The sequence below is a fragment of the Anomalospiza imberbis genome, chromosome 9 (genome assembly GCF_031753505.1).
Source record: "Anomalospiza imberbis isolate Cuckoo-Finch-1a 21T00152 chromosome 9, ASM3175350v1, whole genome shotgun sequence".
In the NCBI taxonomy this organism is placed as follows: Eukaryota; Metazoa; Chordata; class Aves; order Passeriformes; family Viduidae; genus Anomalospiza; species Anomalospiza imberbis.
In genome coordinates, this window is record NC_089689.1 from 3,951,344 (window position 1) to 3,972,036 (window position 20,693).

The 20,693-nt window shown below is 38.2% G+C and overlaps 2 protein-coding genes across 9 annotated transcripts in view; one reads left to right on the plus strand and one right to left on the minus strand.

Moving 5' to 3' along the window:
- The window catches only part of RALGPS2 (Ral GEF with PH domain and SH3 binding motif 2), a 115,988-nt gene that overhangs the window by 37,159 nt on the left and 58,136 nt on the right, over nucleotides 1–20,693 (minus strand). The gene's annotated exons all lie outside the window — the stretch shown is intronic.
- On the plus strand, nucleotides 1,886–18,309 carry ANGPTL1 (angiopoietin like 1). The gene is made up of 5 exons (XM_068199421.1): nucleotides 1,886–2,314; nucleotides 8,730–9,585; nucleotides 15,153–15,346; nucleotides 16,802–17,072; nucleotides 18,043–18,309. Exons 2-5 carry the CDS (start codon nucleotides 8,760–8,762, stop codon nucleotides 18,228–18,230), a joined length of 1,479 nt encoding a protein of 492 aa, XP_068055522.1. The 5' UTR covers nucleotides 1,886–2,314; nucleotides 8,730–8,759; the 3' UTR covers nucleotides 18,231–18,309.

The window sequence follows — 20,693 nt, forward strand, 5'->3', positions numbered from 1 at the left end:
GCAGCAATTAAAAAACAAGAGAAGGATAAATTATACCCATAACACTTCAAGCTGAATAAAAACTCAAGTTTGATTTGCAGCCACATGGGAAAGATTTACTAGGGAAAATGGGCAACCAGACTGAAATGAATGAATCCTGCAGCTTGTAATAATCACAGCTCCAAAGATACAACAGCCTCCTATGAGTCACTGCATATTCCTCACCTGCCTTCTTCCCCTGCACTGCTTGCAAACTTACTGCTCCTTCAACCCCCTGCTCATGTAGAGAGGAAAATCCTCCTCCTCACACACTAATGCTGTGGATAAAACGTTTATTTTATTTCTAACCACAACTCTGTTTCTTGAACTTCACCTGTTTGTGTCAACTAAGCAAAGCATATCCTGACCAGCTCTGCTGTTCAAAGGAATTAGTCTGCATCCCTTGCATCTTTCACAGATATCCCAATTTAAAAAATAAAACAAATAATATTATTTAAGAAACTTGTTTCAGTAACAGGGAAATTTTAAAATTATATTTTACTTCACCTCTCAGCCTTGTACAACCAAAATCATAAGAAGGACTTTGGCTTTACAGGTGGAAGACTATTAATACAACCTCACAAGAACAGCAGTTGTGTTTGTATAGCACCTAACCAGTACAGTCCTCAAATGTGAGTTGGGAAACTCTGGGCATCCCTCCAAAACCAACACACACACACACACGTGTGTGCGCACACACAGAAACAAATTAAAATACTTGTGGTTGAAAGGTGACATATAAAAAAGTGAATAAAAAGGTATTATACATGACCTGATATACTACTAAATCTCTCAATTTTCTGTTCTGCTAGAAACAGTTTGCTAAAAACCAGAAAGGATAATCAGAAACATCAGGTAGTGGCATTTAATTGCTATGCTACCTAACGTGCATAAGCTGTCCTGAATCTGAATTTACTAACTCATGTCCTAACAAGCCTTAAAAATCCCAAACCCACTCAGTCTTCCACAGAAGCAAGTAAATCATACTTATTAACTATATTTAAGGAAATTCCCTGTAACAGGCACCTGCACTATTATGCAGGATTTTATAAACCACTGTATTTGTAGAATTACCTCTGAATGACTTGTATCGATCTTTTCTTTTAGCTAAATCAAAAACAAGTCTTCTGTAAAGAGCTGTTTTCTAAACCTATTGGATGCATTTCTATGAAATCTAAAATAATTTTGAAAGGACACAAGGGTAATTCTCTTTCAAATGTAATTGACACTGCCTTTGTGAAGAAACCAGAAAGATCAATGGCAGTAAACTGAATGCACTCAAGGGCCGGCTGAGCATGGACAGAACCAATCCCAGATCCTGTATTTCTCGTAGAACGTAATCTCTGTGGCTTTTGCTACTTCTAACACCAGTCAGATGTTATCAAATATTTTGATACCTACCCAAAACCATCACACACAGAGTTTTAACATTTTCCACATGTATTGGAGAATTCATGCCTTTAACAACTGGAACTGTTTCTTATTAAGTGAACGTCAAGAATTGAATGCGACATTCTGTTGAACATTCTTCTAGACTACAAATGCTTCATTTTTCCTGTTGTATCCAGCCAGGCTGCCCCTTTTATTCCCAGCAACACAAATCGAGTTTTATCAGCCTGAAAGAATCTTTCTTCTAAATGAAGCCCAGTACTGTAATAACTTGAAAGGCATCTTTAGGCAGCATAGTAAAAATGTTTGATTTGTAATTGCCTGCTGAACTCTTGCACAGTCCGTTGCCATATGGTACCTCCCTTCTACTGGCAAACAATCTTTCCTTGTTCCTAACTTCTCAGCCTCCCTACCCCCTCCTTTTCTGGAGGGTATGGATAGGAAATCCGAAGGAGGAGTTTCTTCTGCTCTCCGAGTGCTCGCGGTGACATCATAGGTGGGCTGAACGGCTGAGCCGAGCGTGTGTTTGTTTAAAAAAACACTGTCCAAAAGTGATGTATATGGAATCTGGGTCAGCTGTAGCTGGTTAGAGCCCTTCTGCATGTGAGAATTAAACACTGCAGTTTCAAAAAACATCTCTTTCTCTCTCCTGGAATAACGCATACTGGAGCACTACTTTTTTTCTTTTTTTTTATTTTTTTAACTGATTAGTTAGCTTGGTTATCGTATGGAGAAACCCAATTCCTCAATACAGCTTGGATCTAACAGAGAAAGACAAAAGCAGTTTTCAGCTCCAGCTGCAGATTAACACTCCACACCATCGGGTAATATAGGAAGCAAAAGCAATTTGGCCTCTGGATTTTCCATCTGCCACAGAAGCAAACCAGCTGGAAGACTTTATTTCTTGGTAAGTTTTAAAGTTATTCTTACTTACAAATTTAATTTTGAGCTATTTCCGAATGCTACATGCATCTCCCTCAACATACAATTGTGAAGAAACAAATCCCTCTTAGCCTGAGAAACATTTGACAACTAACATTAAGGCTCATTTTTGTGGCATTTGGTAGACTTTGGAAAGAATTTTAAAAAGGCACTGCATAAGAGCACAGACTAACTTGTTCCAGTTGTAGGGATGAACAAGTTTCGGTTGTTTAGCTGCATTGTTATCTACAGTTACAGAAAATTAGCACTACCAGATTCTTTGCTAAGCATGTAATTTGGGTACTGTGAACATACTCATGTGAAATTCTGATCCTACCAGAAGGCAAAAGCCAAAACTCCTATCAATTTCAGGGCAGCTGGATTTCACCCAACACCAGAGCATAGACCTAGCATTACTAGAACTAGAAAATGGATACCTCAATAAAACCACTGTGAAAAGTCCCAAGCAAATCAATGCACATCTGTAAGTAGCAATCATTGTCTATCGTTTCAAGTATGTTTTTATTTATGGTACTTCTGAGGAGCTGAAGTTGCCTGAGTCCCAGAGCCAACCAAGAAGCCAGTCAGACACTGATTCAGAACATAATCAAGTTTGTAGCACAATCAGTTGGGCAGCTGAAAATCCAAAGATATTGCTGCAACAGGGACTAATACCTTCCTCATTTGTACCTCAATTGAACTGCATTTTGTTTCTAAATAAAGATCCATTTCATAAACATGAAATGCAGTGTACAAAGCAACACTACATTAAGTGGAAAATTGAGGGGTTTGTTACAGTTCATTAGAGGAAGGAAGGGAGAAGAATGCTGCTGCTAATCAATGATTCAAACAAAATTGTTTACAAACAGAAGACAAAAGTACAGATGAAAACCAAAAAATACTTGCTTATACATAGGAAAAGCATAGAAAACTTTCTTCATGCTGACTTGGAAATTAAAATACAGTAAATAATCCAGAACAATGTGAATGAACTTCAACAATGTATTTGCATTTACAAACTCAAAGCTGCCCAACACAGTAAGAGAGAATGAAGAGACAAAGCGTTACAGAAGACAAACTTAATTAAGATTTAGTAGCTACCAGAGGAAAAAAGTCTGAAGCAGCCTTGATAAACAAGAAAGAGGGATCCTTTCCAAGTTCTTGAGCCCGTTTCCTTACTATCCTTTTGTGCTGATTTCCATAAGAAGGAGAATCATCTAAACAAGAACACAACCCCCCTTTGAAGCACATAATGTGCTTTGGACACCAGGCTCCATTCATTCATCAACAGCCAAGGTTTGATTTACACTGCTTAGAACAATTCCTAAATCTTCCACAAATGAAAACAGCTGAGTCAATAATTTTAAAGCAATAAACTGCCTGTATACAAGGTTTTAACTCTCTGTTCTTTGCTGCCTTCCAACTTTAGAGTTCAAATTTTGAAATGTTTGTTTTAAAACAAAAAATGTAATACTAATATTATGCTGCTGCCAAAAGAATGATCTGAAGTACAGTAATAAAATACACTAGTTGAAGTTTTAAAAGAACTTACTCAAAAGAATGGAAATTCTAAACCTTTAAACTTTAGCAGTAACTACATGGCTCTGTTGGGTTTTAATTACTGTTTTATTGGGTTTTATTTTTTGTAATGTGCCCTATTGGTTTGGTCCTTAAAATTTACACACCAATGAATGAAGTACAATTTCCTATAGCAAGCATACTTAATATCTTCAGTATTTGTCCTAAGCAGAACTCTGGAGCCCCAAAATCACACATTTCCAAACACAAAATGCACCACTGCATTGTACCTGCCTGTTCAAACAGTGCAAACACACACAGTGGCTGCCAACAAATGCAAGGGAACCCCCGTGCTGAAAAAACTTCACCAAAAAATCTGGAAATGCCATGAAATTTTGCTGTGCTTTCAGAATATATACTATGACAAAATTAACAAATCTCTTCTGTGGAGAATTTCTAAGAAGTTATCATTTTTTAAAAGGGGCATGTTTTCCATGACAACCCCAAAACCCCCTGAAGATTTTTAGATTGCCCTTCCTAAAAGGAATCAGATTCATGGCAATCTCTGAGAAGCAGAATTCTGTGACTCAGTACATCACATATCTGATGAACAAAACCCAAGAACATATTATTCCTGGATCCCAGTCAATACAATTGAAAATAATCCTGTTATTTCAGCAGAGGCAGAGGGACTTGCCGGAAAAGCACTTGTTTATACAGGGAGAAGTAACTTAAATACAGACACATACTGAAATCCATGGGAACATTTCTCCTATAGGAAGAGGGTTTTCCCCACATTAGTATTCCTTCTACTGTCACGGACACAGTTTTAAGCTAAAAAAAATCTACAAAAATCCTCACTTAGCCTGTGCAGACATAGGGGAACACATCTGGGCTTATTGATTTCAGCTGCTAAGGCAAAGCTCAACAGAAAATGAAGTCTGTGTAACATCAATAACAGAGCTCCCTGATTAGCTGGTATCATGGTCAGGGCATCTTTAGTCTCAGGATTGTAATTTACTTTCTCAAAGAACCCAGTCTGTTTCTCTTCCTGGTACATGTAAGAGGGCACTGCTGGCATTTATCACTTGACCATATTCTCTTAAAAAATATTTGGAATAAAGATAAGTATTGATACTGCATTTTCCATACAAAAGGAATCCTATATTCCCATTTATCTGCAACAGCTTTGTTACATTCACCCATATCACCCTACGAGCCTTTGTCAGCTCTGGAAGAACAGATTCCAATTTGTGTCATGGGTTTCCAAATTTTACATCCTGCTGAACATGAGTCACAGCAGCACAACAAAGAACAAATAGTTTGTTGTGCAGAAAGTTAAAAAATGCCAAATATATACCAGCTTCCCCACATCCCCACTCTGTACTTGTGATTACAGTATTTCTAGGGGGGTAACACAGTCTGTATTAGAGCAGTTAAAAAGAGTAGTTACTGGATTGTTTTGCTCTTTTAAATTGGAATTTTGTACCTTTAAACACTTTTAAAAGTAATAAATCAAAAACTAATTTTGAAAGCAAGTTGGGGTTTTTTTTTTTTTGCACAGGGATCACTCTGGAAAAAGAAAGAAATCAGAAGAAATGGCACTAAATATAAAATGGTATTGAAGCCCTGTCTACAGCTCTGAGTGTTTCTGACAAGCTGATGAAGAAGCTTGTGTTGCTGTGAATAACTGCACATTTTCTTCTGCAGAAGCTATAAAACATCAGCAGGCCAGAACATACATAATGAAGCCTCTACAGAGATCTGAGATCCAAAACTGGGTGGCACAGAAACACGACAGAACCAGCTGAAATGACAGTTTATTCCAATTTTAAAACCATGACATTTGATAAAGAGTTAAATAACGTATTTCAAAGCAATGGTATCTGTAATCACAAGATACTTGCTGCATTTCCAAGGTCTGCACCAGCAGCCTCACTCAGCAGAGGTGACTCCAAACCTGCAGGGAGGGTTGGAGACTGGCTCTGCCTGAGCTGATCCCTGAGCCTCAGCTGTCTCCTAGCAGTTCTGCCACTACCTAAACACCTAAACCTAGGAATCCAGGACAGAATGTGTCTGATCTAAAAACCCTAAACTATTTCCCAACTCTAATTTTAATTTGTCATTTAGGTCTTACATATTAGGCTATCATTCTGGGATGCTTTGGATAAACAGCTCCTATTTTTTTAAGCTGCTTGCCCAGAACATCAGGAAATTTCTGAAACAGTATTTTCATTTCCTTCTAAGCTGATTAAAACTCCAGGTAAATATCTTGCTCAGAACCTATTATTGTATAACAAGTTAGGCATTAAGCTGCTCAAACTTGACAAGTAATATTTTAAAACATTTAATTTTTTCAACATCAGCATTTCAGTGGAAACATATACATTCCCTACCTGGTAGATTCTTAGAAGAAACTCATCCCTGCTTATCTGAATGTCTCAGTTTACTACAAGATCTTTCTGAATTTCAAATTCTAGGCCATAATCTTATGCAGCTGCTGGATCTGGATATGCTGTATTAGACCCTTTAATTCATTTAATGGTCTGACAGCACATGTACAGACACAGAGCTTGAAACTTTAATACATAAGGGTAAAAGTTCAAAATGAACACATTTAATATTAAAAGAAATGCAGAAAGCAGACTGCAGCAGAATACATGGCTAGAATGTGGACTGTGTTGCAAAGTGCTTTGTTTTGAAAGATTCATTTAAGTTCTATGAATTTCAGAGGGAAAAATGTGCTGCTGTGGGGAAAAATCCCCAGCCATTCATTATTTCAGTAACCTTGTAGGGTCTTTAAAAGTTCCCAAGAACTAAATTGTTATTCACCTTCTTGGACTATGAAGTACCTATTACACACTATGAAAACAGCAAAATACTGGACTTGTACTATGGCTTCATCCTCAACCATATGCCATGAAGTCTCTATCCCTCAATCTGCAAATAGTAAATGCAGAAGTATCAAAAAACAAGTTAGGAGATGCAAAGAGGTTTTAAACTTCAGACAATTAATTCAGCTCATCTTTGTAAAATCAGAAACCATACACAGACCAGTTTCCCATGCACTTCCCATGATGCATATGAACATTTAACCTAATGAACTACCAAATCTGATCACTCTCCAAGTGATTAATATTTTAAATGTCTGAAATTACCGAAGGAAAACACACAACCAGCTCTGCAGAAAAGGGATCATTTTTCCTAACTTTTTTTTTCTTTGAACAGAAGTTACAGTTTCAGCAGAGAAATATTAACAAAACTATTAAGTTTTGTTTTTGATAGTAGACACAAAAATACCTATTACTGCAAACTAAGCTAAGTATTTTAAAATAAACTCCTCAAACTTATGGGCTCCCTCCATTTATCCAGGGTAAGAAAAGATTTTTAGTATGTGTTAAATGTGTTCTCTTCCCCTTCTGGAAGCAGGGTATGCAATACAACCATCAGACAAACACAAAGTTGCCAAACATTTAAGCAGAATTCCTAGCTCTAACTCCTGACTGCATGTACATCATGGTTTAAAGCTTGTAACCACTGCTCTTAGTGAAGCCAAAACACAAAGTCTTGACAGGTTTCCTGAGGCTCAGCAGACACCATTTGTTGCAATAACATTAAAGCCAGTAAGGGAACTGGGAAAAGGGACCCGACCCAAAAGTCACCTTACTATTTGTAATGTGAATGGAAAGGAAGCAGCACAGCTCTGCTTCTCCTCTGGGATCACTGCGTCAGGATTGCCAAATGCACTTCAACTTGGGCCTAGCAGGAACAGAAGGATAATTAAGTTTCCCTGCTCTTACTGTATTACTCTTCGTGTTATCCAAAGGCCACTGTAGAAAGGCTATCCAAAGGCTGGCAAAAGGAGTCTGGAAAGGAAAGCCAGATCAACAGCTGAGATAAGAGTGATCTGCTTCACAAAGCAAACAAACCATAAAAAATGAAGGGTTTTTTCCTTATTTAAGTGCTACCGTTGTTTATCATCTCAAATATTTGAAGCTAAAAAACAGGTCTCAAAAAACATTCCCAGATCTTTCTCACTGCACTTTAACTCTTTAGAGTTAAAAGAAATTCCTAGTTTTCTTTAAAAGAGGAATGAAACACTTTAGTATGGTATTTATAATGACAACACACCTGATACTTCAGCATTATTTGGATAAAGATGTTCTCAAAGATACAAAACTAGCGTGACAACAATTCTAAATGTTCATCTCAAGGCAATGAAACAGGGACACATATGCAGAGCAAAGAGTGTTCTAAGCTTTACTTACAAATTCAAAGTCACTTGAATAAGAATTTTTTGATGTTTGCAACAATATCTAATCTCCTGCCTAACACTCATGTCCAAAAATAAGTCAAAAGATGCGTTTTTCAACTCTACTAAAACTGTGTATATATAAACCTGAAAAATGAGCGTCTACATAAATCATAATGTATATACTATTTAACAAATTACACGTATATATCTATATATAAAGCTAAAGGAGGAGCAGAAAAGCTTATACAATTCAAATTCCAACATTTATATAAATAATTTCATCTCCCTACTTCCCTTCCAGGAAGGTATTCTGCAAGCACTCCATGTCCATAACCTCGTGCAGGTAATTGCAGTGAGCACAGATCTGAGCAATCTGATAATGGAGTGTAGCACAGAATCTAAGCACAACAATGTTTCTGAAAACTAACCCATTGCAACAACTCTTTTACTAAATCCTGTATCTAAATTATAGTGTTTCCTGCTCAAAACAGCCAGCCAATCTAATGGAATCTAAGCCCAAGGAAGAGATTCCAAAGGCAAGCAAACCCACCAGTTTAGGCAGTTTAAAAGTCCAGGAGCTTTAGTTATGCCTCTGGTTTAATGACTTTATCTTGTATCTGTTCAACAGGCTCCTGACAGTCATCACACTTGCTTTAAAATGAAGATATTGAAGTGGACTTGGGGTGTCCTGCTCTTCCTGCTGCTGTCTATCGGGCGCTGTACGGAACAATCCACGCCGAGTAAGACGCTCCAGCAGCGGCAGCCTCGTGCAGCAGACGGGGGAGAGGAAGGGAAGAAATGTGGTTACACCTTCCTGGTCCCAGAACAAAAAATCACAGGGCCAATCTGCGTGAACACAAATGGCCCAGGCACTGGGAACAGGAAAGATGAAGTCACCAGGATGGACATCGAGAACCTGAAGGATGTGCTGTCCAAGCAGAAGCGGGAAATCGACATTTTGCAGCTGGTGGTGGATGTGGACGGAAACATCGTGAACGAAGTCAAATTACTGAGGAAAGAAAGTCGGAACATGAACTCTCGTGTGACCCAACTGTACATGCAACTCCTGCACGAGATAATTCGCAAGCGTGACAACTCGCTCGAGCTTTCCCAGCTGGAAAACAAAGTCCTTAATGTCACAACAGAAATGCTCAAGATGGCAACAAAATACAAGGAGCTTGAAGTGAAATACGCAGCGCTGACCGACCTGGTAAACAACCAGTCTGTGACTATCTCGCTGCTGGAGGAGCAGTGCCTGAGGATCTTCGCACGCCAGGACCCCCACGGGTCCCCACCCCTTGTGCAGGTGGTGCCCCAGCACATCCCCAACAGCCAGCCCTACACTCCTGTCCTGCTGGGAGGCAACGAGATCCAGCGAGACCCGGGCTACCCCCGGGACAGAGACGTACGGCCACCACCCGACCCCGCCACTTCTCCCACAAAGAGTCCTTTCAGAGTGCCACCTCTGGCTCTGATTAACGAGGGTGAGTTACCTGTCCCTATTTATCTAACCTGAGATCTCTCCACTTCTGAGGGAAACTGTTCTGACTGCTGAATCTTTGCCTCTTTTTTGCCAGGGTCAGGATTAAAAGTGTGAGACAGTATTTCTTGTTTGGACTCAGATGTTTATTAGTTCTTATCTATATTTTATTATTATGAGTTCTACAGCACTTCACTCTAACAAACTAAAAATGGAGCTGTATCTCTGTCTACAAGCTTTTTAAGGATAAACTGTCCAATTAAGAAATGACACCTAAATTATTTTTACTTTTGACCCAATAACCAACCACCCATGCCTGCAATGTGGACTTTTTCATCCAATTACAGAGAACCACCCAAACCCATGGAGAGGAAGGTAAAGAAGAAGGACCAGCCTCTGCCCTAAAACCTCCATCTTGCTTTATATATATTACTATATTCCAAAACCTCAAACTCTTAAGTTTTCCACCATGTGATACTACACACTTCTATTCAAACTCCACACCCACAATCCCAGTTCTATCATTCAATTTTGGAAGCCTTCTCCACGACCTCAAGTCACATGCAGTGTTCTCCTGGGGGTGAGTGCCTGTCAGCACAGAAAGTCTGAAATTCTCACTAGCCAGGGTTCCAACACCCGACCAAAGAAATAGAAGGAAGAATTTAAAGTACTGGTAGAGTTTGTTCTTGCTCCTGATTTTCTCTCCCCCTTCTACATCCCAGGGAAAGCTTTACTTTGCTAAATAGCCCAAACCTCCCTAGGATGAATTTGTTGAAATGGCTGATACTCATAAATTCAATCTGAACAATATTCACCTTCAAGTCACAAAATGTTGGGGTTTCTCTCTGCAGCTGGATTTGAGTTATGAAAATATGAAAATTCAGTATTAGCATAAACTTTCTAACATTTATCCATTTCTTTGATGATGCCTGATAGCTACATGTTACAGTAGCTGGCAAGAGTGAATAAGAGGAACTAATTAATCATAAACAAATAACTTCAAGTTTTTGTCCTTTATACTTAACATTTGTCAGAAGAAAATTCTACTAGAAGAAGTTTTATCCTTCTATTCTGACCTGCTTTAAAATGAACATCTAAATCCACCAACACAGTCATGCAATGAGTCTCTAAGTGTTTACTTGAAATATTCAGGAATGGTAAGTTTGAAAGGATAATTGAATCAAGGCTGGATCCAATTAGAGGCACTCAGCTTTGAAAATTTAAAATCAGTAACTACACTCCCAGTAACCTGTTGTCAGTAGGGATAGCAAGTTAAACTAAAACCATAAATATTATGAAAATACATTCAGGAGACTGTATCCTATCTTCACGTGTTACACTCTTTAGGTAATTAGAAAAATTCATGTATCACTAGGAATCAAAATTAGTGGCAACACAATTAAACTACCTCTAAGCTGCCCTGAACTCTATCATGTTTCTCACTGTATTGAAATTTTGACAGAATCGCTATTTAAAAAAAAATCAAGAATTCAGGAAAACAAGTTTTTCTCAGACATCCCTTTGAGTGCTTGCTCTTGGCTTCTGCTAGCACAGCAAAAGGGTTTGGTGGGGGTTTTGGGTTTAGGTGGCTGTTTTGTTTTTGTTTCTTTCAAACTGCCTTCAGTCACAGCTGAAAGTTGAACTTGGTTCCTAAGACGAAGCCAAACATTCATTTGTGACTGCTCTGCAGCATTACACCCAACCAGCTGCTGATGTAAAGAACAACTATTTTTATTCAAGGTCTGCAGAAAATTCAGGCATGAGCCCAAGCAAAATGCCAGATGTCATGTGAATTTCAGTGGCACATCATGACAGAAAGGAAGCAGCTCATATCAAAGCATTGCGTTGATGTCTGGTCAGACAGCACAAGCATAATTCTAAAAACAGCCACATCTTCCTGCTTCCCAGCAAACCCTTGCTTCCAGGTTCTGCTCTAAACACATCTTTTTCTCAAATACATGCCTGCTGCACGCACAAAATCAGGCAACAGCACTAAGTATTATCCTCTGAATTATCTACACTGGTGTTCACTGACCCATCTATCCCTAGAAGTTGAGAGTTTGAATCCATTTTTGGAAGAGAACACAAAGAAATTTTAGGAGGCTTATTGTAACATTATTCACCTTCCTTTAATACTAGATTGTTGAGTTGGAAGTGTAAGTGTTCCTTGCAGTACTTGGGAAAGGGAGGGCTGAGAATTGCTACAGTGGGTAGAGCATCAGTTATCACAACCAAAATTTGGACATTCCAACACAATGCCCAGTTTTAAAATTAAGGTAAACAGATTTCATGGTGCACTGAATCAAAACTATGTCATAGAAGAAACATCTTTACTGTTAAAAGATAAACATTTTTAATAATGTATAAAGATGTCAAAAAAGACCAATGAAAACCAGACAGTCCCAATTAGAAATAGGCCTGTTGAAGAGTGATGTCAGAATAAATACCTGCACACCCTCACAAATACTTGCATGCAGCAGATGGGTCAGAAAGGTCAGTGTGCATCTGAATATTGTGAGTGCAGAGTAAAATGCAAAATATATGGGGAACAAAAGGATGAAGTTCTGTTTTCTGAGTATGGTGGTTATTTTGTATAAAAATTGCTCTAAAATTGAGGAAGGTTAATGTGGTCACAGACAGGATTATGAGCCTGGATCTGGACATACCTGTGAATTGTAGTTGTCACAATTACCTTAACATTTGGAATAATAACCACTGATCCCCAGAATTGCTGCCACTATTTTTGCAAAAAGTAGCTTCAAGTTAGTTAAGTACCTGAAAACTATACACTGCCCCATATAATAATTTCTAATACCTCTTGGTTAACAAAACAGCTTCTTTTATTATATATGTCCAATTTTATTTTAGACTTTTCCTCTACTAATACCCCCAAAATCCTCTCTATGAAGCTTACACAAGCACAAGTACTGTATCATCTGCTCAAGATAACATGTGGCATCTCAAAATGGGATTCAGCCATCAAGTTATCAAACTTTCAACTTAAAATATTTAATCTCTTCCCTTCTCTACTTCATTTAATTTAGCACAGAATGGGATCTGCACTAAATCATACATCTAAGCCAAAATTTTGGAAGTGAAATATTTAACAGATCATCTTCTCAGAGTATTTCTGACTTATCACTGTCTCAGTGACTTATGTACACAGACTGTTACAAAAGGCTAGATGTGCAGGAGATACTTACATAAACTATAAACTATAGTTTCTATGTTTACCAATTATATGTAAAATATAGTTTATAAACTATATGTACTTACTTAAACTATAAAACCTGTTAGATTTTAAACAGAAAACCATGCTTTTTTCATCAATCAGACTTCCACCCACACCAGCACTGTGGAGAATCTCTCACTTTCACAAACCTCAGTACTTCAAGTGAACAAGATCAGTTATAACGTGAACATGAAATAATTATAATTAACAAAGAATTTACTTCAGTAAAAAGATTCAAGGCTATACACCAAAAATTATGGGACATGTTGGATTTCCTTACATTCAGAGCAGAAGTCTCTTACCTCTACCATTAATTTATGCTAATACATGCAGACAAAGCTGAGCATCAAAGCAGATGAGTTTCATCCTGTGAACTGAAAGCCAGCTGAACTCCAGAAGTGATCTAAGTACTTCATAAACACACTGGTACAATTCTATCTGCCTTAAAAACTACTTAAAATGACCCCAAACATCTGCTTGGGTCTCTCATGGAAAAATGAGTGCTCAAGTTCTCCTCCAACAATAATCATGTGGGATAACACCCATATAACAGCAGATCTAATTAAGCTATTCTTTGTGTTCAATTAACATTACAAAATATAAGGTTTATTTGTTTTTACTTTTCCTAAAGCAATAATTGTTTTACAAAAATACTTCTGGAACAACATCCCTGTTCAGTTATAGAGCACCCAAATTTTACTTCAGACAGATCAAGGAAGGGGAATGAGACCCAGCTTAGTCCGGGAAATTATCTATCTCCTGGACAAACTCTGGGAATTTCAATTGTGAACAAGAGGGAAAAAAAGCACTTGTATACCAAAGCTACAGGGTTTATTTCCTAAGGTGCCACTGTTTGCACTGGAAGCATGACAAAGCCATCCCAATCCTGACAGTGCAGCAATACAGCAAGGCTCAGTGCCTGTGACATTCCTGCCACAGCCACAAGCTCTGAGTACTCCTCATTAGACACACAAGCTTCATGACCTCTTAATTATGCTTTAGAGACTTCTTGCTACTTACATACTTGTCCAGCTTGCAAGTACTACCTGAAAATCTAGGAGAAGTGCGATTTTCAGCTTGCTTTTGTCATATAAGCTTAATCTGCAGTGAAAACCCTTTCCCACAGCCTCTACTTTTGATTAAAGAATAACCTCAACGAATTTATTCTAGGCTGTTTTGCACATGAGCTGTTTCTGTGACTGATGGGTTCTCTCTGGATTTCCAAGAAGATTTGAGAAAATAAACCCTCTAGAAGGAGAGCAAAGCTGTAGTTTATTTTCAGATATGCTGAGTTTTCAAATACATTTAGGGCATCCACCACTAACTAGTCATCAGAGCACACTTTGCTTTTCATTAGTAAATTACCAGTTTCTCTAAACCAACTGCAGTAATGACACACAAATTTTTTTTTCTAAAAAGCAGAAAATAAAAACATTGCCAAAACTGAAAGGCAAACTAGGCAAGGTTTTCAGAGACACATAAGCTGCATCTTTCTCAGAAAAGTACCAGATGGTCTTCGGTAAGTATTATTTGTAAAACCACCATTCACACAGACTAAAACAGAGCTTTCAAGCAGCACTTACAACAGCAACAGGAATTTTGTGCAACCACAGCCCTGAGAACAAATATGTGAGTCGTTTTAGTTGCTCAAAAATCCTTCTCCATTGCTTGCTTATTTCCTTCCTCAGTATCCATCTGCACACATCACACCAGGCTGAGACATAAAACTTCAGAAGAGTCCTATCCAGAGTTAACAGCCCAATCCTCAAACTGGCTAAGAACATAACAGCAGAAAATTATGCAGCATAAGAATTCTCTCTGACTAAATTCCATGTCTGTAGACTCTGGCAGTGAGTATTTCTTACAGCAGCTCTCAAACTACTTATATATTCAGAAATAGGTAGGGTTGGTTGGGTACCCTGGGTCTGTTTTGGTTTTTACTTCCACCAGTTTCAAACTGGTGTGCCAGAAAATGAAGGAAATTGATGTCTGCCTTTTGCACAAGACAAGAAAATGATTAATGGAAAAAAAATCCTAATGTTTCTCAGTATCAAGATCTGGAGTATAAATCTTTGCCACAGCAGACAAAAAATCAGGTGTTGGTAACCAAAGTCCATTATTTATTTAGCAAAACAAAATTTTTGTTCCAAAATATATGAAGAGAGGATAGTGACATGTTTATTTATATATACAATTAATCTCAGATAGGAACTTTTTTCACTGTTTTCCATGGTAGATTTATGCCATAACTGAATTCTTGACTTTCCATTACAAAATATCCCTGGACAATGGGCACTGCAATCTTGAAGGCTTACAGTATTTTTTTTTTTTTCCAAAAGGTCCATTCAAAGACTGCCAAGAAGCCAGGGAAGCTGGGCATACCAACAGTGGGATTTACATGATCAAACCCAAAAACAGCAATGAGCCAATGCAACTCTGGTGTGAGAACAGCCTGGACCCTGGAGGATGGGCAGTTATCCAGAAGAGGACAGATGGATCTGTCAACTTTTTCAGGAACTGGGACAGCTACAAGGTAAATTCTAGAATGCAGAAAATCAGGGAGAAAAGAAAGCTAATTGAAAAGAGTGATCACCCCTTAGAGGCAAACATTTCAGTGCGAATGTCCCATTTCCCTCTGTGCACAGCTGACTTGGTGTGAACCAACCTGTCTGAGACAGCCTGGGTTCGTAACGCACAACACAACTGGGAGACATGTTATTCTAGACAGTGGCTGGGAAGTCATTCATTACAAACTTCTAACTGAACACATGATTTTGATTAACACTGAGAACTACAGTGAGTACTTGTAAAGCTTCATTTGTCTCCCTTATGAATAAGCAAACTCAGCCAGTGAAATTATTCATTTAAACACACAAATAGATTTGCTGGACTGGGGGCTCAACTTAAAAACAGTTCTAATAATTAATTAAAGGAAGTAATTTCCATCCATTAATTTAGGTTAAAAACCTAAAGATGTCAGGCTGGTGAAATGTGTGTTACCATGCTATTATGCACTAGCAGGCAGAATGCCTAGGATGATAACAGGATGCTGCTTTGGAGGAATTACATGCTAAATGAGAAATTTGAAAATTATTTAGTTGGGGTAATAATAATAGTAATAATAATTATATATAGGACACAATTAACATGAGGATTTTTGCTTCTTGCATTCTTGGAATATTGTGATTAAAATATTAATCTCTAAATCAATAATAACTAAAACAATTATTCAATAACCAACCAGATAAATAATTATGCAAAGTATTTACTTCTCAGAGCAGTACATGGTGGGTTTTGGAGTTGTTAAATGTTATAAAATGTTTTAAGGCAGCTGTGAAGTGCCTTAAAAAGCAGTCATAAGCATTCTGAACCTAATGCAACGCCAAACACTAACAACACTGGTTTACTTGGGGAAAGCAGACAGCAGATAGGAAATATTACTTCACATCTACTGTGCTGGTAGTCTGTGATTTGAAAGAAAAGATGCCTTTATATTTAATTTCTAATAAATCCTGTAAAGAACACAGAGGAATAGTGTAATTAAATTCACAGTTAAAAACACTAGTTGCAATGCAGAAGCAACAAGAAGTTATTTGCCTTGAACACGGAGACTCTTGATCCATAAATATCTTTTTCAAGCTGGAATTACAACCTAAAATTGCTTTATTCATCCATTATTACAAATCCCCTTAGCTTTGTCCAGAATTATTGTTCCAGTTTCCCTATTCTCCCACCCTTTACCTTACAAAGAGGAGGACAGCAACAACAGAGATGTTTTGCCACCATTAATGGTGCCGGCAGCACCTCATGCAGCTGAGCAGTCCCAGGGCAGCAAAATGAAGGACTTAAATGCATGGGTTGAAGTCATTCAGAAGTTTAAAGGCTTTCAGTACCCAAATTCCACTGGTTTATCACACTCCTGCTGATGAGTGTTTTAACAAACACAGAAAACTAAGCTAACAGCACCTTCCGATCTTCTTTTGAACAGAAAGGATTTGGGAACATTGATGGAGAGTACTGGCTGGGACTGGAAAACATCTACATGCTCACCAATCAGGATAATTACAGACTCTTGATTGAGCTGGAGGACTGGAGCAACAAGAAGGTGTACGCAGAGTACAGCAGCTTCCGCCTGGAGCCCGAGAGCGAATTCTACCGGCTGCGACTGGGCACGTACCAGGGCAACGCCGGAGACTCCATGATATGGCACAATGGAAAGCAATTCACAACACTGGACAGGGACAGGGACATGTATTCAGGTAAGCAAAGCAGCGTGGCTGTGAAAACTGAGTTGAGTGTGTTCCACCAGTGACACCATCTCAGAAAATACAGCATAGGACAAAAAAAGTGTGTAAATTCTGATAAAATGACCCTTTTGAGGATTATTTGAATCAATGATGATAAAAACCACATTGGCAGAGCCCCCTTTGAGCCCCTACATCTGTCAGAAATTCAAAATATATCGCCCTCACTGACAACACTCTGCAGCAATTTTCTGTTTAGCTCATCACTTGCAAGTGACTGCAACCAGAGTATCCCTCCCGGTGATCTCCAAGTAGTGCTGCTGCCACAGAATCACCAGGAACTAAAGCCTCTGAAGAGCATCAAAGGAACTGCAAGCGTGCAGAGGTTTAGTTGTGTACTAACACTTAGGAAAGGGGCCCATCATTTAGTTTTTGCACTCCTTAAAGCTCTCTTTTTCTCATTTCCAGTTTCTCCCTTGCAGTAACAGGAAGCTTGGAGAGTGCAATACTTCAACTGCCTTTCCTCAGCTGTCAATAACCATAAAGCTGGACAAATCCTGCAAACTCTTAGACAAGCCTGTAACAGTAAAAACACAAGTTACAAGCAACTCTTTGTGGAACCGTGGCCCCGTGCTGCTCGGGGATGTATCAACTCACATTGCTTCCACTGGAGTATTTCTAAACAGCACATAATCCAAGTTCCTTGGGTGTTAGCTCATGGACAAGCAGTGCTGGCAGGCTGAGAAGAGTTCTCTCCTTCATTTTCAGCTGTCACATTAAAGTCCATGTCAATAACCCCCCCTCCAGCAACGGCTGCTGTTACAACAGAATTCATAATTTAGCAAGAACAGCAAGATGCGACCACAACAGGCTATGAAGTACTTCCAAGCTGCCTCTGTGAATAAGCCACAATATGAAAACATTTAGTAAACCTCCATTTGTACTGCTTAAAGCTGAAGCTCACCCTTGTCCTTCTGTTCCACAGGAAACTGTGCTCACTTCCACAAGGGCGGCTGGTGGTACAACGCGTGTGCACACTCCAACCTCAACGGGGTCTGGTACCGAGGGGGCCACTACAGGAGCAAGTACCAGGATGGAATATTTTGGGCTGAGTACCGAGGAGGTTCCTACTCCTTGAAAGCAGTTCAGATGATGATCAGACCTATAGACTGAGGAGGAAAATCCCACAGTGCTCCCATAGAAAATTCTCAGTGTTTGAGCTCCAGAAAAATAAAATATTACTTTTTAATCATTATTTTGCACAATCTGCCCCTGCAAAAAGCAGGTCTACAGTTTTCCTGTCTTCTTTCCCCTGTCATGTTCCCCCCTCCTTTATTAGGACCCTTCTCTACTGTGACAGATAGTGTTTTTTTGAAACACACATTCACAAAAGCAGATGTTTGTGCTTGCAAAGCATATTTATCTTTTTTTTGAAGATCAACATGCTTGATGTTAACAGTCACAACTGGTAAAAAATTCCAGGTCTTTGACAAGATATAAGCTTTTCCAGTTCAAAAAGCTTATGCTTTTTCAGGTTAGCTCAACCCTTAAATGTAAATATGTGAAATGACATTGTCTTGCTTTAATGTGAAAATTGATTAGTTATTTAACAATTTATTTAAAAATGTTGGTATTACTTTCAATGAAAAATATGACTTCACATTACTGTTTGATATTTACTCCAAGAACCTACATAAAAAATTGGAGACATGTTAGCTTTGCCAGCAGAGAAAGATTTTTGCAACAAATAATTATTTCAAAATGAAGAGGCAAATTTAAAACAAAATAAAAAATTATACAAAATTTCTTAGGGAATTCTCACACTGCTAAGATCTGTAAGTCCTACCTTCTCTAAAAATTTAAGCAAAATGTTCCTTGTGTAAGAAAATTAATTGTATGAAATTGTGGACAAACCTGAGACAATCAAATTATTTGGTGCTTTTTTTTACTTTCAACCTCCATATTCAAGCTTTCTAATTAAACTTTGAACTTAGATGGCAAAACTGAAAGTCCAGGTATTAAAATAATGACTTGACACTTCCCTGCTCCAATTAGGAGTGATGAGGACTGACCCAGCATTCACACAGTCATTGAGATATGAGATATTCATCCCTGAATATCAGAAGTTTTCCTCCAACACAGCTTTCTGCTCCCACAGTAAAACAAAGATTAGAAATCAGCTCTGAGTGTGTTCTCCCTGACATCCCAAACTCGGGCTGCTCTTATGACACACACATTTCCCTTCCCTTACATCCATACAACTTTTGATACTGTTTACACCAAATTTTAGCTTCTAGATATCAGATTTCCACTGGAATTAATATGTCATTTAAGAAATTAAATAGAAAATACTTTCCCAACATTTAACAAAAGCTATACCACACACTGATTCAAAACAAGATATTTCCAAAATCAGATACAACCAAACATTCGCTTTAGGTACCAGAATCTTCCTTAAAATTATATAAAATTATTTTATAACTGCACTTATAGGCACACAGGTTGCCTGATTTAATTTTATATTATGTAAAACTGAAAATGCTGTTCTGAACTGTAATCAACGTGTTTGTTTAGCAACCCCATTAGCGCCTTCAGGATTATAAGGAACTTTGTCCCTATTTAAAATAAGAAACCATAATAGCTAAAAGAGTAATCTAGTATTATTGTTATGTTAGTCAATATCAATGACTATGCAAAGCCTCGTATGTAATCAGAGGAGAAAAAACAGCATTTTGCTTTCAGAACACACCCTCTGGAGCAGAGATAAAGCTGCATTGATAATGTATGGCTGCAAGGCTTGTAGTTAAATCTTTGGTCAGAGATCAAAGCCAACCAGTTCCACCAATATTTAATTGGGGTTGGCAGCAGTGGGGAATCAGTCCCAGCATATTCCATTCCCAAATTCCAAGAATTTTAACTGACACAAATGTTTATGATTACAATTCTGAAATTGTTCTTCATATAAGGAATATTTGTTTGTTACAAATATCATACAGACCTCATTGATTGAGTGTCCTGTAAAACATTTTTTAATTGCAAATGCTTAAAATTCAGACTCTTTATAGCCTGTCCTTTTTTCTCTATGGTAGCTGGATAGAAGAGCAGTTCAGGTAAACTTAAAAAAAGGAAAATGCCCTCCAAAACATTCCTTTAATGATCACTTCTGACAGCTTTTAGTTCATTCAACAGGCAGATTTCCTCTCCTTGGCAGAGAGCGTATTTTACCCCATGAAGCTCTTGCCTGCTACAAAAACAGTAACAGTGTTTGTTTATTCAGTGCAGTCAGTGAAAGGTGTACTTTGCAGAAACCCCAAAGTCAAATTAGCTTGCACCCAGCCTTTTAATTAAATCTTATATATTAGACATCTAAAAAGTGAGCTTTCCCCAGTTTAAAGCTGCAGGATGACATTAACTAAACATTATTACAAAATCCACCCAGAAACCTCAGACTGTACAAATGCTGTGCTCTGAAAGGAAAGACTTAATTAAGTTGCCAATTTAGGATTATGAGGAAGGAAAGCATAGAATGTCTTCTACAGATTGATTCATACTCTGTACAATAATTCACTTTCAAGTGCTTGTAACTCTATCAGTTTGTAGCTTTTGGGCCGAGTTTTCTAAGCAGGGTGCATGACT